Raw genomic sequence first — 19,930 nt, forward strand, 5'->3', positions numbered from 1 at the left:
TGGTTGACTTTTTTTTTCAAACTAGTGTCACGTAGGCTGAAAAGGGGTAGAAAACTACTTATAAAATAAGTTCAGGGGGTTAATAGGACCTTAGTATAGTATAAGTGTGTCTCTGGGATTTTGTGCATAGGTTGAGGAGGTACTTGGGCATTATCCCTTTTTAAATTGAAAATTGACATTTGTAAGCGATCGTTTTAATCAAACTAAGCCATTATATAAGCCATTCACCAAAATAATATGTTTTTCTAAAATTTTACAAAACTAATATAAACGTATTCCACAGTAACGTTTTAGGATATATTTTATTTTTTAAAAGTTGATGGCGTCAGATTGATATATGATACTCACAATAACGTTTTACTCCTAAAACGTTACTCACAGTAACGTTTTAGGAGTAAAACATTACTGAAAATAACGTTTTAAAAGTAAAACGTTACTTACAGTAACGTATATCAACCTAATGCTGTTAGTTTTTAAAAAATAAAATATACCCTAAAACGTTACCGTGAAATACGTTTATACTGATTTTGTAAATTTTAGAAAAATGTATTACTTTGGTAAATTGTTTTATATAATGACTTAGTTTGGTTAAAAATTCTCAATTTACTAAGATGACAATTATTTATTCTCAAATAATTTAAGTAAAAAAAGGTAAGGGTGACAATAAAAAATTTTTTTCATTGCCAGTTAGAAGGCCATAAAAGAAATATTATCCGGCGATTATTTACCTTAACCCAATTACATAATAATTCAAAAGTATAATTGGAAAGAAGTTTTTTATAAAGTTTTAATCCAAACACAAGATGAAGTGGGAAACAATGAACCAAACACTTGGTAAAAATAATTCCTCTATTACTACTTCTGACATTACTAATTCATATATTACTAATTTCTATATTATTAATCTCTACATCATTAATCTTTGTACCAAACGACCACTATACCGTTTAAATAAAACCCTTTTCTATTTATAGTGTGTGGTTCTCAGCATTTTGTTTTTTCAATTTTAATATATATTGCCTTTTTTTATTCCAGGTGGTAATTGATTCTTAAGGGCTTTCCAATCATGAATAGAAGTTTCTATTAGCATCAACAAGAAGACCTAGCAAAAGAGTAAATTAAAGAACCCTTTCATTGTGCAATATCTATTTTGAAACAAAACGAGAAAATACTAAATTATTTCTTAATTTTTTAGATTGAACAAATTAATATAAACATTATTTTTAATACTATAAATAAGTAAAACGAATTATCAATTTATCACAATATTTATTTATTTTTAAGAGTCAAATGAGTTCATTTAAGCACACTATTAGCACTGCTCGGGTTGAGATTTTTAGTATGAAAGTTCAAAATATGTAAAAGTTGACATATGAAGTAGCTGATTGAGGTTTGATATCTATGATATATATACTTAAAAATTATTTTAATTATATATAAATAATATAATTTTTCGTCCTAGAGTTCGGACTAAACTAGCTCCGCACCTGACTATTGGTCGTAGTTGTGGGAAGTGTGCAACTCGCTGCCCCAATTCAAACTTTGACCATCCAACTATTTTAACTTGCGCTATCATATGAAAAAGATCAACTTTTATTAAGAGATTTCAATATCGAGTAAATTAAAAATATAATAGATAATTAATGTGTATTAAGACTGATAATATACCTCCTGAAACTAGTTTGAATATAACTCAAAATTATATAATATGAAGTAAATTAAAAATTTAAATCATAAGTAAATAATACGTATTAATATTAATTTAAATTTTAACACCTAAAACTAGTTGGAATGTAACTCAAAGTTATACAATGACTAAAAATTTTGACCGATTACGATGTGGATTTCAAAATCAATATTAATTAAAAAGATTTGATTTGACTGACTAAAAATACATACTAGGTATTTATTGTTGTGTCTATATATACAAAAAAAAAAAACTGCAACAAGAAATTGTGTCTTGCTATACAAATTAACCATCAATTCTCTATTTTCTAATGAATTTCATCTGTTATCAATTATTATGATGGGCTCACAAGTCGTTGTGTTGGCAATGGCAACAGCGGCGGTGGTTGTTTCTGGCGGCAGTATTCTTCTATTTGATCTTCTTCGCCAAAAATATTTTTCAGTTGCAGAGGTTAAACTAACCAACAATAAATCACAAAAATCTCCACGCCAAAAGCCTATTCTCAAATCTTGCATATATTCAGGTACTCGTTTAATATTGCAATCTTAAATATATCTGTAAAAAAAAACATATCGTCATTATAAGATTCGAATAGACAATTAATTAAGCTGAGAAGACTCATATCCTTGTTTAGACTTAGTAGGTGGATTGTAACTAAATTTTTTTTTAAAAGTTCAAAGAGAATTATTAGGGCTGTTTTTCATATTTAGCATTTTTTAATTACTTTATATTATTTTTTTTTGGGAAATAGTTTTGAAAGAGTAATAGTGAAAAACTTCTTTAATTTATGTCCTTAAATAACACTTTACCAAGTATGGATTAAAGGAAGTATAAGTTTACAAAGTCTTGTCCCGTCAATTGGTCAAGATTCACGTTGTTTGGATCTAAAATAAAGACAAATAATAAGTATCACATAAATAAATTAATATGAATATTATCGATTTAGCGACCTTGTTTGCAGGGCGGGACCACCTTATATTAAGGGTTTATCTCTTTGACCATTAAAATAATTTTTTATGTATATATGAAACGTCGAATTTTCTTTAGTATATCTATCCATATAAATTTTGATTGTCAATTTTCATGTTACAGTTGAAAAGAAGATGAATTCGAAGAAGAAAAGGGTTCAATTTGCAGCAGATGTGAAAGATTCTAACAGTAATGGCGAGGAGTACAGAAGAGAATATAGAAATACAAGAAATTGTAGTATCCTCTCAATTTGGTTCTAAATCGTGATGTATGAAAAAGTACTTATAGAATATTTTGTATGTATACATTCAATTGTTTTTTAATATTTAACTTCTTTTTTACGTAACTAAAAATAAAAAAATTCTAGCAATTAGAAATTTTGCCTAACCAATTTTCATATTATTATTATTATTAATAATAATATTATTATTATTCTAACTCTAACCAACAATTAAATGGAAAACTTTTCCTGTTTAATTTATTTACCCTACTTTAACTTGTAATACATAATTTAAAATAGTAAAAAATAATAAAAAGTTTTATGGTCTTAAATTAAGATATGTCAATTATATGATAATATATTTTAATATTATGATTTTAAATATATTTGTAAAAAAAATTAAAGCTTTTAAAACTAACAAAAAGAATATGACAAACGAATTGAAACAAAAAAATTTAATTTATGTTTATATAGAAGTGTGTTATTAGAAACAAATTGAGAATATAAAATAAAATTTTCCAAACAAAGAAAACTATCCATGTGGATGTTCAACTTTTCAATTTTTATAGATGGGAATATAATCATTTTCTACTTATATATATACTGCCTTTTATATTCCAACAGTAACTCAGCGCTTCCCAACAAGGCAAAAATAGATGTAACTTTTATTTTAGCAATAAAAATCAATAAAAGACCTAAGACAACGAATAAATTTAAAAAACCTTTCATTAGATTTTTTGCTAAAGAAGCCATATTTATTTTTGAAACAAAAAGAGTAAATATGATGGAACTATTCCGAAATGAAATATTAATTTGTACCGTAACTAGCGAGAGCTTTCATTCAGTCTCTTTAATTTGAGTCCAGAATAAAATAATGATTGGAAAAAAAGTAAGTGATGGAAATGATATTTGAAAAAAAGTTTATAGAAATTAGGTATTGTGTATCTTTTCGTGAGCAATATAAGTTTCATAAATGAATCAGGCTTAACAACTATTATAATCAGTAAACTTATATAACACAGTTGTTTAGTTCATGCTAATTTTATTCAATATAGTCATATGTTGATTCATTCTGAATGTGATATATGGTAAATGTGAATTAGTTGAAAAATTTATTAATTTATTAAACGTTACTTAGTTTAGTTAAGATTGCTGATTAACAAACAACTTCAAACTTACCAAGAAAAAAGCTATGAATCATTTGATAACCAATGTCAAACTTCCAACTTACCCAAAAAAGGTATGAATTAATCAGATTAAAATTTAGGGCTTAAATCAATCTTCCAGACCTAAAATATTAGTATTAGAAAAATTCACGTATTAATAAACTTAAGGTGTAGATCCTGGAAATATACGTATTAATAAAATTAGAGTTTAAGTCATAAAAATATAAGTTCCACAAAATTAAGGTTTAACTCTTGTAACTTTACAACATAAAACACCAACGAATTGAACTTAAAATAATATACGTACCAATAGAATTATGAAAAAATGTAACTTCTGAAAAATTAGGATTTGTGCCTTATTTTCCATACCTAAAATTAACACCAACAAAATAAACTTGAAATATTCTATGTATTATAGAATCAAGATTTTAGATTTTCAAAAAGAAATATAACTTTTTTAAAAAAAAATAGAATTTAGGTATGTACATGTTATAACTTTCTATTGATATTATACCTTTTTTTTTTTTTTTGGGGGGGGGGGGGAGGGGAGGAGGGAGGGGTTAGAATCTTTAATTGTTAAATTTTATTTTTTTTGTTTGCTTATCTTGTAAAGATATTTTTGTTATCATTTTTCTAATTTTGTATAATTCTGTAAAATAATTTATAATATATAAACATAAAATAAATTATAAAACTTATTATATAAAAATATAAAATAAAATTTTCAAATAACCAAACTTATGAAATATGCTTATTAATTCAGAATAAATATATTGATAAATATGTATATATAAAAAGAATAATTTAATCTTGAGAAAAATAATTTTTTATTTTATACTTCTGTTGTTTTAAAAAAAAAAAAAGTATTCTTCCCAGCCCTCAAAAAATCTATTCCTACCTCCATTTAAAAACTTTTTTACTAATTAATCAAACACTTAATTTTTTAATATAACTATATATATTTGACTCTAATTCCCTAACTATATATGGGCACATCAACACATTAAACACACAAATTTGCCTTAGCTTGTAGTTGTGGGAAGTGTGCAACTCACTGCCCAACTCATACTTACGTGCGGTGTACTATTGAACCCTAAACCTCTTGACCAAAACCTAAAATCCTCTCCACTAATTTTGGAGAGTACGTATTTAAAATCTATTTATATTTATCATAATATAAATTACTAATTGATAAAAAAAAGAAAATTAAATCTTAAATTATTCAATTTTAAATAATAAGAGTATCCAAAATTATATTTTGATTTAGATTGTCCGTTCATTTTTATTTGTTACTATTTGATTTAACACATTTTAAAAAAGAAATTATTTTAGCTTGTTTCAAAATAAATGATTTTTTTCTTTTTTGATAATATTTTAATTTTAGCTTTTCACGTGATATATTTAAGTCCAAAAGATTAAAAAATAATTTTGTTTATTGGACATAACTTTAATTTCGAAACACAATATTTAAGAATCTTTTTTATTTTTTTAAAACACCGTGCCAAGTATTCCTTTTAAAAGGAAGAGAGTACCGAATAAGAGTTTTTTTTTTTGTTTTTTTTTAAAACGCTGTGCCAAGTATTCTTTTTAAAAGGAAAAGAGTTCCAAATTATCTCTCTATCAAATGATGTTTGATTAGGCCTTTCAAATGATTTAGTGATTAGGCCTTTCAAATGATTTAGAGAATAAATATTTAATGTTTAAAAGTAAAACATGGAAAAAAATTCTTAACAAATAAAAAGAAAAATCTATTTAAAAAATAAATTACGAGTAACGATAAACAAAGGTAACAACTGTTAACTTTTTGACTCTTTTTATTGCTTTAACTACGAAATTAAGTGGCTATAAGTATTTTTAATTTAAAAGGAAATTTTTCACCTATGATGATGTGGGATTCAACGTCAATATTTATGATTAACAAACTTTAATTGACTGAATAAAAATTTATACTATCTATATTTAATTTTTTTGTACATTTATTATACACTCCATATTATATATATATATATATATATATATATATATATATATATAAGAGTAAGCCGATGATATCCAGATTCCAACCTACTCTACTCTATCCATCAACTTCTCTGTGACGGCTCACTGCAACAAGTATCCATTACAAGCTAGCCAGCCGGCTATACGAATTGAGATCATCAATTCGATTCTGCCATGTCCTATTCAATGGGCTCACAAGCCGTTTTTTTGGCAACAGCTGTAGCCGTTTCAGCCGGCATTATCGTTCTCTTCCTTCGGGAAAATTATTTTCCAAATGCAGAGCTTGAAGTTAACAAGAATGCTCAAAATCCTCCACAGGGAAAAACTATTCTCAAATCTTGCTTATCTTCAGGTAAAATAAATAAATACCATTTTCATTTCTCCTGGAAAATTCGGTACTACGTGTTTTTTTTTTTTTTTGTAAAATTGGGGCTGGTGGGGATGAGATTACACCTGGAGAATTGAATATTCATTGAAAGTTCAAATATTCGAACATTTAACCTATCTAGATTTTACCCATGGGTAATAGAATATTCATCGAAAGCTTAGATAATCATACATTTAACCTATCTAGATTTTACCCATGGGGAATCGAATCGAATACTCAGATAGTTAAACATTTAACTTATCTAGATTTTTTTCCTTATATCTAGTGAATTTGATTAATTTTCTAAATTAAATTGAATTAATTAAATAAATTTTGAAATTAGTAAATTCTGAATCTTTCTTTGCATCGATATAATTAATCAAAATTCATATCGTTTGACAGCAACAGGTGAAAAGAAGAAGAAAAGGGTTCATTTTGCAGCAGATGTTAGAGATTCAGGCAAAAATGGGGAGGAGTACAGAAGAAGACTATATAGAAAATGTTGTGAGAAGAATATTATGGATATGCCAGCGAATCCTACAGCTTTGTACGATGGAATTCTCAAAGAAAGTGGGTATCTTACGGGATTCTCTTATTGATAAATTTATAAAAAAAAACAAAGAACAATTAAGAGAAGAAATTTTAGGTTGTGTAGCCAATTTGGTTGTAAATCGTGATGAATGAACATTACATTAGAACGTTTTGTTCATTCAGATACGATTGTTCCTAAAAAATTAAGTTCTTCCGTATGTTTTTTGTGATGGTACAAATATAATTTGCTTTCCATCTATTTCTTGTGTTAGATTTTGTGATTCAGATATAAGTGAAATTTATTTCTATATTGGTACAAATACATTTAGTGATAGATGTTTAGTGCAAAACTAAAGTATTTATATTTCATCTACTTTTTTTATTCTTTTCATTGCAAAAGATAATAAAACATATATTGACTAAAAATGGATGGTTTGTTGAATTTTTGGCTATTAAATCATAAGGTTTCATGTTGATAGGATTAGTTTCTTAATTTTTAAGATTGAATGAAGTGTGGTAATCAATGATTCAGATTTAGAGGTTAAATGTATTATGATATGTTTACATAAGTCAAATTATTTTTTTTTTAGTTTTTTTTTTGAAATATAATGAAATAAGTTGGCAAATAAATTATTTTTATTGAAAAACACGTGAAATTTTCACCTCATACCATCCGTATGATGTTGAAACAGTTGTAAGATTTAAATAAAATCTAGAATTTTTCCTATAAACTCAACTCTCACGTATGTCATGTGCATATAAATAAGGATTTTTTTTATTGAACTGTTCAACTTTATTGATATACTCCCTCTGTTTCAAAAAGAATAACTTTATTTTTTTTTTTAGTTTGTTCAAAAAAAATGAGTTATTTTTTTTTTGGCAACACTTTAACTTTAATTTTTCTACGTGACATGTTTAAAACTATAAGATTAAAGAACATTTTGATACATTTAACATAACTTTAATTTATAACTGCAAGATTAAAAAATATTTTTTTTTTAAACTCTATTTCAAATCAAACTAGATCATCATTTTTGAAACACAAAGAGTATATAAAAAGAAAGAGTAATTATAAAACCAAGTAAAAGCTGACCATTTACTATTCAAATTCTACCAAAACCCGCTCTAGCATGGATTAAAGATTACTAATCAAAGATTGACGTAAAAGTCAATCTCCTTACCACATTAGTATGATTTATTCTGGAATTTGATAGAAATTTTTTTTCTCCAATTAATATAGAGCATCATTGTAAATACTAATTTGATTATTTCTCCATTACCATTACTCTTTGTTGCCCATCCATTTGCCTATGCCAGGACCGACTCAAACATATTATCGATCTTAAGCAAAAATTAAATGGGCCCTAAACTTCAATTATTAATAACTTTTATATAATTGATTTCTTAGTTTTCAATTGATAATATAATCATTCTTATTTTAAATTATTTTTCATAAGATATAATACTCTATGTCAAATTTTTTCTAATAATTCCTTCATTTTTCATGAAAAGTTTGTTTTTTTTACAAATAGTATTTAATATTTGTTAAAAAAATAATAATTTATAACCTATTATTAATAAAAATGAGGCCTCTTAAATTTAAAGACTAAGGCAAATGTTTTTTTTTTAACACTGTTGAGCCACCTCTGGCCATGCAAGCTCCTGTTGTCATCTTTCTATTTTTTTCTCCAAACCATTTCATTAATCTAGTCCACAAAGCTCTAATTGCAGGACACTCGAAATAGAGATAATCAAATGTTTCTATGGCATCTGCACAATAGCTACTTTTCAGGGGCACATTTATGCCAAACTTATGTAGTAGCCAACATTCTCCAAGTTGCTAACCATAGAATAAAATGATGTTTAAGATGGATTTTTGGCTCCATAACAGTGCTCTTCCAACTTACCATAGGACGTTGTGGTGTTAGATTGATGTACAATGATGGATAAAAAATTTACTAGTTAGATGGATGTACAATGATGGATAAAAAATTTGCTAGATATCACCGCCAGGGTCGCAATTCCAGCCTATATAAGTGAAAAGAAACTATTTTGTCATACTAAATTTAATGGATCACATTTTTTTTAAGTGGATTAATATGATCTTCAACCTATTTAAACTCATACAAATATGGACAAAATAATTAACATGAGAACTCATATTCAGCCCATATAAGTGAAATGAAACAGATTCTTTTTGTTTGTTTTTGGAAAACAAAAGATTTAGGGGTCGGTTGGTGAAAAGTGGGGGTGTCTATGGGGAGGGGGTAAAATATATATTATTTTTTTTGAAAAACAAATCTATTTAAATAAGTTAGAATTGTTTTGTCCAAACCATATTTACCCATATTATATTTGGATGAACGGTAATCCAAACCTTTTTTTCTCAATTTATATTTCAACTCGTTCAAATCCGATCCGTTCCAACCATTCGCCATCCTCCCTTCCACTTTGATCCTAAATTACTTGGTTCCAAAATTGGCCCAAGTACCTTCTTCTCCAGAATCTTCCGAATAACCTAAGCGGCATTTTGATGAAATATCATAGCAAGTATAAGTGTATCCATTTAATCCAATTAGGAATTTTTTTACCAAAATATTATACACAAACAGGAAGTTGAGTAGTTGACAACCCTAGCACCTAAGCTAACACGTTCGCCCTAATTTCTCATTCAAGGAAAGTCACCCCCCATAAAATTAATTTTATTAGCTACTTAGACAAACTATAAGAAAACAAACATTGAATTCTAAATATAGAAAGAATTAAACAGATTGAATTATAAATTAAAATTTTAATTTATTTCCAGCTAACGAGTTTCATACCAATTAATATTTAAGCATGACCTACTTATTTATTAACTAAATCTATTTTAACATTCTCGAATTTGATATAATCGATCATTTGACACCAGAAATATATAAATACTCGAACACAATCTAAAGGTGCCACTAGTGACAATATTATAAGTATAGTCATCATTTACAACAGATTAAAAGTAGTCTTAATTTTAAAAGATTAATTGACAATTAGAAATCTACTTTGGGCTGTCCTAGCTGATTGGGCTTGGTGGGCTAATGTCTATCAGCCTTAGAGTTGGATCATGTGACCCAATTGAATGTAAGGGCTACTTGATTGCTAATAGCAGGGTGGATTGTACGAGGCTAGTTTCACAGAAAAACGAACGACTCTTTTTTAGCAATGGAATGATAATGAATTGGTGCCTTTCAGATAGAGTTGTACATTGATCGATTTGATTCAATTTTAAAGTTTTTTTAGCAATGGAATGATAATGAATTGGTGCCTTTCAGATAGAGTTGTACATGAAAGGCAGAGTTGTACATTGATCAATTTGATTCAATTTTAAAGTTTAGTAGTTTTACTTATCAGTTTGTAAATATGCTACATTGTTAAGATATCAACATATCAACAAGTGGGTTTAATTGTCTATTGATCATTATCGTTTAGTTATATGTTTGGTCTTTAATATTTCGCACATAAAAATTATTGTAAATTAATTTAGAAAAAAAGTGATAAACCAAATGAATCATGCACATGAATTGAAGATTACATCTTGCAAAAGAAAATACTAACACGTTGTAGAATAATCGAGAGTTTGAAACTGTCAAAAACTGAAAGCATGATACTATAATTCCTAGGTCAACAGTTCTATATACCAACTGGTATAAATATAATCCATTAATTAAATTACTATCAAATTATCTATTAGTTCATTAAGAAAAACACTCGTAACTTTAAAATATTGATAGTTCAATAAAAAACAAACTCAAAACCATGATCAAATTGCAAAATCAATAATCAATTACATGTAAATAATTTTTTCATTTGAATTATTAATTTTTATGCAATTTTGAATAACCCTACTTTCAAATCCAATAAGAACTATTATTTCCAACCAAACTTTAAAAAAAAAAAATTGAAACAAAAATAATCTTAAATTTTATCCCAAAATTACTATGCCGTATATCTCGTAACAATCATTACCAACTGCTTTTAAAATAAATCAACATGGGCCCAAAAATAAAATGTTAATCCATGCTGATCATGTATAAATACGATAGGAGGAGGCTAAAATAGCCATCAAATGATTGATTGAAAGCAATTTCTCCGTTTCGGCACCGCATCCACTTTCTGGAGGTTTTCTCCCGGAGAGTGATCGCTCTTTCTCTCTCAATCTTAAAGGTATTTCATCTCTTTGCCTTCAATTTCACCTTCGATTCGTGTAAGAATTTGATACAGTTTTTTTTTAATAGCAGGCCTTGTGAATTTTTTGTTTTCGTCTGTTCGTTGTTTATAGTGGCAGCATTGTTTCAAATCGGATCTATTTCAGCTTGGTTCATCCAATTCATCGCATTCGCATGCATGGGGTAATGTATTTTTGGTCTCTATCATAGCTTAATTTTTATTTATTTTTGTTTATTCAATGAGGTATTTTTTTGTTAGGATTTGAGTAGATATGGTTCCGGAGGAAAAGATTATAGATGTTTTAGCTATGAGTATATGATAATCATCTGACTTGGGCTTCAATAAAAATGGATAGAGAGTATTATATAGTTAACCCAACTAGTTTAGGGTTGAGGTGTTTTTTATTGAAATTATAACTTTGAATAGTGATGGCCTTAGGACCAGGCTTGTTGTTGTTATGAGTGAGTTAGAATTATTCTTTTTTAGTTCTAAATATATCTCAAAATACCCTCAAAGCAGCAAAAGAAGTTCGGCACACTTGTTATATCTACTAAAGCTTCATCCTAACGGACCAACTATACCTGATATAAATCTGTTCTATAAAAGCTCAAGAAAAGAAGAAAGCAAGAGAAGGATAAGGATTGCTTAAGGAAAGGAGTAAGTTTTAGTCTTTACCCAATGGTGTTGAACTCGAGGATGGTAATAAAATGAAGCTGCTCAGTTTATAGCATAGCAGAGTGAGATATATATATTGAAGAAAGGAGAATAAACTTAACCTTAAACCACAAATGGGGTCCTTTAGGCAGCTGATTGTCCGTTTGCTTCCACTGACATACATTGTGAAAGCCCATCAATGAAATAATGAAATGAATCAATGACTGGGAAAGTACTTAATTTTCCCTAAATTTTGTAATCCAGAAATGATGTGTTTTTATATTTTTTAGGTTTTAGATCCCTCATTTCTTTATGAAGTAATTGAGAATAATGGTGGACCGAAAGATGGTAATTGAAGGATGCAGAATAACTTTTTATTCATATAATTTTGATACTTCTTGAAAAACTTGATACAGGATTAGTGGCTAAGCTCGTAATTAGTTCAAATTGTGTGTAAGAGCTAATTGTTGCGGGAAAGTTTGTTAGCCTAAGTTAGCATTTTCTTTCCTAATTTAGTTTCTTATCTCCTGTTATTTCATTTTCAGCCTACTTCATGTGGACATAGCAGGTAGTATAAGAGCTCAATCAAACACATTTATTGCAGCATGATAAATGATATTGCTAGTTTTCTCCCAAAACTTCTCCTCATCTATACTCTTTTCTCATTCTTCTCTTCTCTGTTCTTCGACACCAATAATTTGGTATTGGAACCATTTTTAACATGCTTTTAAGTGCATAAATGTAGTTCACTTGTCTCCGAGGATTTAGTCTAGGAGTTTACTGTAGTTAAAATAATTACTTTCCTCAAAATGTAGGTCTCGAAGTTATTTAAAATAATTACTTTCCTCAAAATGTAGGTCTCAAAGTTGTTTACATCAATGATAGAAGAATGTTTACTAGTAATTAGTGTTACACTGACCTTGTCATCACATAGTCCAAAATCCCAATCTGTCCATCCGTATGATGCTCCATAAGTCTGTAACTTAGCAATAACCAAATGAACTATATGTAGTAGTATAGCCTCTAAACCTCATTAAGGAAGAGGTTGATATTGTTTTGATAATCTCTGAAACAGTTGATCCTAATGAGGTGGAAATGTTATATCCTGCTTGCCCTATAGCCATTTATCATTTCCGTTGTTTACGCGGCATAGAAATTATTTTGAATTTTCTGACTAGAAGACCTCTCTTTTACGTATATGTATCCTAATTGGTTCTTACAGAACAAATGTCATTTGTAACAGTGCAGTGGTTGTCTGGGGTCCGTTAGTAAAACCAAATTAACATCTTCAGTTCATGAGCATCTGAAGGAGAAGAAACATCTAGATCATTTAGTACATAAAGCTAAACTGTCGGCGGACTTTTGGAGTACCAGTACGGGTGACATGGACAACTACAGTGCAGCTCAATCACAAGGAAGCATCTCGTCAATTAGTACATCTACTCAGGCACCCGATGCTCATGGCGCTGCAAATACAAACAACCATTCTGAATTTGTAAATCATGGTATGTATTGGATCTTCTCTTGCTCACAACTTAATATCATTCCATGCCTTTTTTGTTATCCTGGTTGTTAGATGAACCCCGATGTTTTCATTGAAAACTCTTTATTCAGCATGACCAGTATAAGAGATGTCATTTGTCAAATGAGAACTTTTGACAGCTAAAGCAGTACTCATGCAGTCATGCTTCAGGAATAGATTTATTTCTTTCCTTGGTTCCCCGGTGCCCCTCTTTATCTTTTTAGGTGGGTTGGATCTCTGGTCAGCCATGGATCATATCTGTCAATTGTCATTATTCTTCTAGAAGTGTTTCCCACAATGCCCCTAGTGTTTTATGGTCGTCTTCAACACAAATAAGGCCCGACGAGCAAATATGTGGCAAGAAAGTTACTGCACTTGGCAAATCTAGTGGGTACTTGTTTTTTTTTTTTGATAAAGTAGTGGTTGCTTGATCTTAAATATCAGTAATTTTAATTATTTTTTTTTCAAATACCAGTTCTTTAGAATCTGGATGTTCCAGATAGTTCGTGCTAATCCCCTTGGCCCTCAGAGATGTTCTAAGAGTTTGTGAACTTGCTCATTGTGTCTGTGTGAAAAAGGTCCTAAGACTAAGATTGATCAGCCAATAGGTTTTGAAAAAATATGTTTATTTGTTTGTCGACTCTTTCCTTATTGTTTTTTTTAGTTCTTGTTATCGTCTTTTTTTTGCATCTATTTCAATGAGTTAACTTATGCAGCTAGTTCTCTTTATCAGGATTTATTCGCTGGAACCAAATCAGACAGCAGTGGGTCGGACGAAAAAGTCCGGAGAAGCAACCAAAACAGCTTCTTGAACCCAAATTAAGGTTAGATGTTCTAATTTTTTCCAAACTATCTGATAATTCAAGAACCCCTCAGTCTTACTATAATTTCACTACAAATGATGTAGTATTTCAAGTTATAGGTTCTCATTAACCAAGGCATGATCTGTTGTCAGTTTGTCCTAAATTATAATTCTTAAATTGAAAATGAAGAAATTGATGATTTTGTCATGCTAAGCTGAAACTTATTTGGGTTGGGTTGGGGGGAAGGTGCTAGAGGCTGATTTGGAAGAATGAAGTCTAAAAGATATGTTACTGGATTTGGTGCATTTCTTTTGGCATGGGTTATTGTCTAGGTATTTGAGTGTCTGAATTCTGATCGTAAAATGTAGCATTCTAGTGCTCTGGCATGGCAACTGCACAACATTTCACTACATCTTCTCTCTTCAAAAAACTAGGTCCAAACAAAAGAGTCGAAACTTCTTCTGATAGGATTGATTTTTATTTGGCAAGTTGGAATACCAAAGGAGTATATTCAGCAGTCTATTAGTTGGATCGAAGACCTTCTGGTTCAGTGATCTTGTTTAATTAAGACTTGGTGTAACTAATTCTAAAAGTCAAACTCCATAAAACTCCTTAAAGGTAAATATCCAATGTGAACTTTGTTGAGAATATAATTTAATAATAAAAGTGTGCTCACTCTAGCAGCTTAAGCTTTTAGATAGAGATAGTCACACACTTCAACAGGTAGGTAGAGGTCCAGAGAACTAATCTCACCTTCATCCATGTCAAAAAGAAGTCACGTGCTTAGCCCTTGAAAAAAGAATCTGGCCCGCACATGGAGGGGCGGGTTGAGAATATAATTAAACAATATAAGTCTCTCTAACAGCTTTAAGTTTTTAGATAAGAGGATGATGCTTGTCTGGGATTTGGATGAGTATGGAATTTAGATGTTCAGCATGGATTTTTCAGGAATAATCATACTTTGGATATTTGGTTCTGTGCTCAAGTAAATGTTTTCCATTGATGGATCATACTTCAATAGTAATTTTATTTTTGCAGTTGGAATGCTACTTATGATAGTCTGCTGGGGAGCAACAAGCCATTTCCCAAGCGTATCCCACTTGCTGTAAGACTGCTTGTTGAAAAAGCTTAAAATATATTGAATGCTTATCATACTGTGCTCTATTCAACTTTCCAACCGTTCTAACCATGTGCTTTATTTAACTGTTGTCGGCTCATCATATAAAAAAAACAGGAAATGGTAGATTTTCTTGTAGATGTTTGGGAGCAGGAAGGAATGTATGATTGAGATGTGTTGCAAGCTAAGGTTGCAGACGAATCTTCAAGGGAGAGTAGCAGGATGATGTAAACTTGATTTGCTTTGTGTCGAAGAGGTTTCTGGATATATGGGGTGTTTTGTAAAGATATATATGTAACCTACCTTGTGTACATTTAAACGAACTATTGTGCTAGGAAACCTGTTGACGTTTATAAAAACTGATGACTCTCGTCTGGTTCTTTCAGCAGACATTACTTTCTTATGCTCTATTAACTTGATTTACGGAAAAAAATGAGAACTCGTTCAACGAACTTTCATACCATGGCGTTGAACGAGAGAGTCTGTTCTCTTTTTTGAAGTAATCACCTTCCACCAAGAGGGGTTAGTTACCTCTTGTCTGTGAAAAGGTAGATAGATTGTTTTAGATAGACACTTGTCATTGATGTCATCAAAGTACGTAAATGTGTGACGACTTCGGTTATGAGAGTGATTGTTCTTGTCCTCACCTCTCGTATTATTGCTTGTTATCTTATCATGGAAGTGAACTTATCTAGATAATTATGATGTGACCAATCCGACAAAGAAGCATAATCGATCGATTAATATGAGTTAAATTTAGACAAACAAGGATATTTTGATGAATCACTCAGAGAAATTAGAAATTTATGGTGAGTTGTAAAGATAATGGCACAAGAACGGTATGATAATTAAGTTACTCATATTCCATCGTTGGTGTCAATTAAAACTATTAGTACATGTTTGGCCCTTTTTGAATGAAGAATAAGTGCAGTCCAGGTGACAAATCAATATGGAACGCAGAATAGATTGTGCCAAAAAAGAAATCGATGTTAGTATTCAGCCTGGAAGAGGGACCTCTTTTGCCTTCTATTTTGTGTTCGTGTCGTTGTTGCATTTGAAGTACAATATATGTGTGAACATTTAGATTATATTTATTAATTAAAAATTCTTTTATTACTCACGATGAGTTAATAAAATTGATGACCTAAAAATAAAATATATTAAAAATCTTTTAAGCTTTTTTCATAAAATTCAAACGATCATAAAATTAAAAAAAGACCCAGGTGGTGTTTATTAAGTAGAAAAACATAGATGAGTAAGTGCATTATTCGCTACTTTTGAACCTTACAACACTTTATTTTAAGATTTTCTCTATTAAAAAGATTGAGACGCAAAGTAACTCTTTTTTTTTTTTTGGAGGGGGGGAGGGGGAGGGGGGAAGATATTAATCAATCAAACATGGCAAAAGGAAATAGGTAACTCAGAGAAATCTAAGTTAAATTAACAAGTGAAATGGCCTTGTCCAATAAAATTTAAATTAACAAGTGAAATGGCTTTGTCTAATAAAAGTTTTTATAATATAAGGATAAGTTATGTCTTTGGTAATATAATTTTGTTGATTCTGAAATTAAATTTATGTCTCAGAATTTGACGTTGCTCATCGTCACTTGGTGAGAGAGCGACGCTAGAATGATTATGGGCCGTCCCCCAATTTTTGGGCCGTCGAAATGTCCAAAGTAAAACCCATGAGGGTTCATGGATCGTGTCGGAATAACATTGGATGCAATTTAACAAGTAAAACAAGCAGAGAGCGACCAGTCAATAGCTGATTAATGTTCCTTGTTACGTAAAGCTTTTTTAGTTTCGAGATTCAAACAAATCTATTTTTGACAGTAAATTTTTCAATATATCTTTCAAACAATTTATATTATTAATTCTAATGATTTATAGTATTTTTTTGTATAGTTTACAAATAGTAATATCTAAATTTAATCTAATAAAATTGAAGATTCCGTCTGCAAATTTTCAATCAAACTTAAACGGTTTGATTCTCAAAAAAGAAAAATACCACGTAAATATATATATACATATAAGATTAATTAACATTTATATGGTATCACGAAGCAACATCCAACATGGATGTATTTCCCGAACTAAAAACATATATTTAAATTTTAAAATATTGAAATGATCGAAACTAATTTAATTAGTTTCAACCATTAATCCACTTATTCTTTAAAACTATATTAAAATATTTCATAAATTGCGACAGAATAAGTTTTAAGTATTTAAGTTAATTTTATAAATAAACTAACTACATATTTGGATAGAATATACACGTTAGAAACTAAAGAAGAACAATTGTCCACTAAAAGAAGTGTTGATAAGCTATAATTTTTTTGTTGTTGTCGAAATGACTAATTTATTTAATAAAATATATAAATATAAAAGTATATTTGCAAAGAAAATGAAAAGCAAAGCAACGGATACAAAATTTTATAAATTTTAAATCGGTGAGCGTCAAATTTTCCGATGTAAAGATAACGTTTTACTTATCAAATCAATAATGGCCACTACAGTACTTATTTATTCTTATAAAAATTAAAATCACATATACAGTAATATTTCTATAAATATTTGATAAAAAGAAAACATTTCTATAAATAAAATCATTCATACTGTGATACATTCGTGTGTGCCCGTGCTTAAATAAAATCACTAACTGTGATATGTAATGAGAAAGGAGTTATTACTTAGCTAACTAAAATTAGTTATAACAAATTACGGTTAGGATCTGTTAGATTAGTTAGTTAGTATTTTAAGTTCTATATAAAGTAGTTTTTAGTTGTTTTCATTAAGAGCTTTTGTATTCCTTTCTAATGAAATAGAAGTGGAGATATTTTCTTCCAGATCCTTCTTCTTCTTCATCTTGCTCTTCTTCATCTTGTTCAATTGTTTCAACATGGTATCAGAGCAATCAGCCATTGATATGGTCTGAATTGAAGTTTAGCAAGGTAGAATTAAAGCCGTTGGTGAAGCTCAACAATGGCTGTTACTGTCGACAATGAGTTACCGAAAAAACTTAGTCACAATCATCCTCTTTTTTTGAGTACTGCAGACACTTCTGGAGTTGTATTGATCTCCATTCAACTTACAGGTGCTGAGAATTATTCTGTGTGAAGCAGATCGATGAGAATAGCCATACTTGGAAGAAACAAGTTGGGGCTAATCGATGGAAAGTGCAGGAAGGATGGATTTGGTCCTAATCTGAGTGATTTGTGGGAGAGATGCAATGCAATTGTCTTTTCATGGATCATGAATTGTGTTTCAAAGGAATTATTGGGTGGAATTGTTTACTCTACAGATGCATGTTCTGTTTGGCGAGATCTTAAGGAGAGATTTGATAAGACGGATGGATCAAGGATCTTTCAACTACATAAAGAAATTGTCACATTGGTACAGGGTACGAGTACGATCGCAGAGTATTTCACAAAATTCAGATTGTGCTGGGCAGAATTTGATTGCATTGCGCCTTTTCCTGGTTGTAATTGCACAGAATCGAGAGGTTTTGTAGAATTTATGAAGCAACAGAAGTTGTTACAATTTTTACTGGGTCTTAATGAGACTTATGAGCAGGCTCGAAGTCAGATCTTGATGCTAGTTCCTCTTCCTTCTGTTAATCAAGCCTATTCAATGATGATTGAAAGAGAAAGTCAACGAGTCATAGCAAACTCAGCCAGGAATGTTACTAATCTGAAGATAGCAGCTCTTATGACTGCTCGTCAAGTTCCTAGCAAGTTTAAAAGGGACTGGAATGCTCAATGTGATCATTGCAAGATGATGGGTCATACTAAAGCCAATTGTTATCGGTTAATTGGATATCCTTCCAACTTCAGATTCAAGAAGAAAGTTGGGCAGCAAAATGATTCTTATGAGAAGGAAGGAGAGAATCGAAGTCATGCTCACAATGTGAGGGATGAGGAAAGTCGATCACACAATGATGGATCACAAGCTTGAGCAGCTCATGTGAATTTTCGTAATGATCAAGGTTACAATAACTATCCTAGAACTGATAATCTTCATGCTGATTGGAATAGATTCCAAATTCCTTCACAACACCCACAGATGATGCAGCAATATGATAAATCATCACATCTCAATCAGTCTAATCTGGGAAAGCACAAGGCTGATGATGTACCAGAACCTTCCTCTTCAAATATGTGCAGATTATCTGATTCAAATATGGGAGGTAATTTTTCTAAAGCATTTGCTTCCTATGCATGTAATGATGATAAGGAATGGATAATAGACACAGGTGCATCCAACCATATGATCTCTCATAAAGAGATGTTGAATTTTAGAAAACCTGTTACTGATTATAATAAACAAGTACATTTGCCAAATGGAGGGATCGTAGAGGTATCACATATTGGTAGTTGTGAATTGATGGATGGAAGATCTGTGAAAAATGTTTTATACATTCCAGATTTTAGATATAATCTGCTTTCAGTATCCCAGATCACTAAGGAACTACAATGCTCAGTTCATTTTTTCCCTGATTATTGTGTGTTCCAGGACCTCTCAAGTGGGAAGGTACTGGAGATTGGTGAAGAAAAAAATGGCCTCTATTTGATGAGTCACAGAGGGAGTGGTGTTGATTGCTCACCAAAAGGAATGATTGCTTCCAAGAATAAGTTGGACATCCTTCTTTGGCATAGAAGGATGGGTCATGCATCTGTAGGAACTATGAGTC

At 30.1% G+C, this 19,930-nt stretch overlaps 3 protein-coding genes and 1 long non-coding RNA gene across 12 annotated transcripts; all 4 read left to right on the forward strand.

Annotated features, from left to right (window-relative positions):
• Window positions 1–1,852: 1,852 nt before the first annotated feature.
• Window positions 1,853–3,043, forward strand: LOC138349059 (uncharacterized). Its single transcript, XR_011221587.1, has 2 exons — window positions 1,853–2,210; window positions 2,780–3,043. It is a non-coding gene; the product is annotated as an uncharacterized lncRNA (long non-coding RNA).
• Window positions 3,044–6,066: 3,023 nt separating this feature from the next.
• Window positions 6,067–7,197, forward strand: LOC101263524 (uncharacterized). Its single transcript, XM_004241649.5, has 2 exons — window positions 6,067–6,392; window positions 6,810–7,197. Exons 1-2 carry the CDS (start codon window positions 6,215–6,217, stop codon window positions 7,004–7,006), a joined length of 375 nt encoding a protein of 124 aa, XP_004241697.1. The 5' UTR covers window positions 6,067–6,214; the 3' UTR covers window positions 7,007–7,197.
• Window positions 7,198–10,931: 3,734 nt separating this feature from the next.
• Window positions 10,932–15,627, forward strand: LOC101263220 (uncharacterized). Of its 9 annotated transcripts, none has more exons than XM_010324367.4 (6): window positions 10,932–11,138; window positions 11,254–11,323; window positions 13,044–13,300; window positions 14,051–14,141; window positions 15,159–15,225; window positions 15,355–15,627. In XM_010324367.4, the coding sequence occupies exons 2-6, from the start codon at window positions 11,319–11,321 to the stop codon at window positions 15,406–15,408; spliced, it is 474 nt and encodes a 157-aa protein (XP_010322669.1). In that variant the 5' UTR covers window positions 10,932–11,138; window positions 11,254–11,318; the 3' UTR covers window positions 15,409–15,627. The 9 variants fall into 9 exon arrangements, with proteins under 9 accessions (XP_010322669.1, XP_004241696.1, XP_010322666.1 ...); XM_004241648.5 differs by having other exon boundaries at window positions 10,972–11,138; window positions 11,213–11,323; XM_010324364.4 differs by having other exon boundaries at window positions 10,987–11,138; window positions 11,213–11,323; window positions 13,039–13,300.
• A 2,739-nt stretch (window positions 15,628–18,366) lies between these two features.
• Window positions 18,367–19,194, forward strand: LOC101244594 (uncharacterized). Its single transcript, XM_004242161.1, has one exon. It carries the CDS (start codon window positions 18,367–18,369, stop codon window positions 19,192–19,194), a length of 828 nt encoding a protein of 275 aa, XP_004242209.1.
• Window positions 19,195–19,930: the final 736 nt, after the last annotated feature.

This window comes from Solanum lycopersicum, chromosome 6, assembly GCF_036512215.1.
Source record: "Solanum lycopersicum chromosome 6, SLM_r2.1".
Lineage (NCBI taxonomy): Eukaryota > Viridiplantae > Streptophyta > Magnoliopsida > Solanales > Solanaceae > Solanum > Solanum lycopersicum.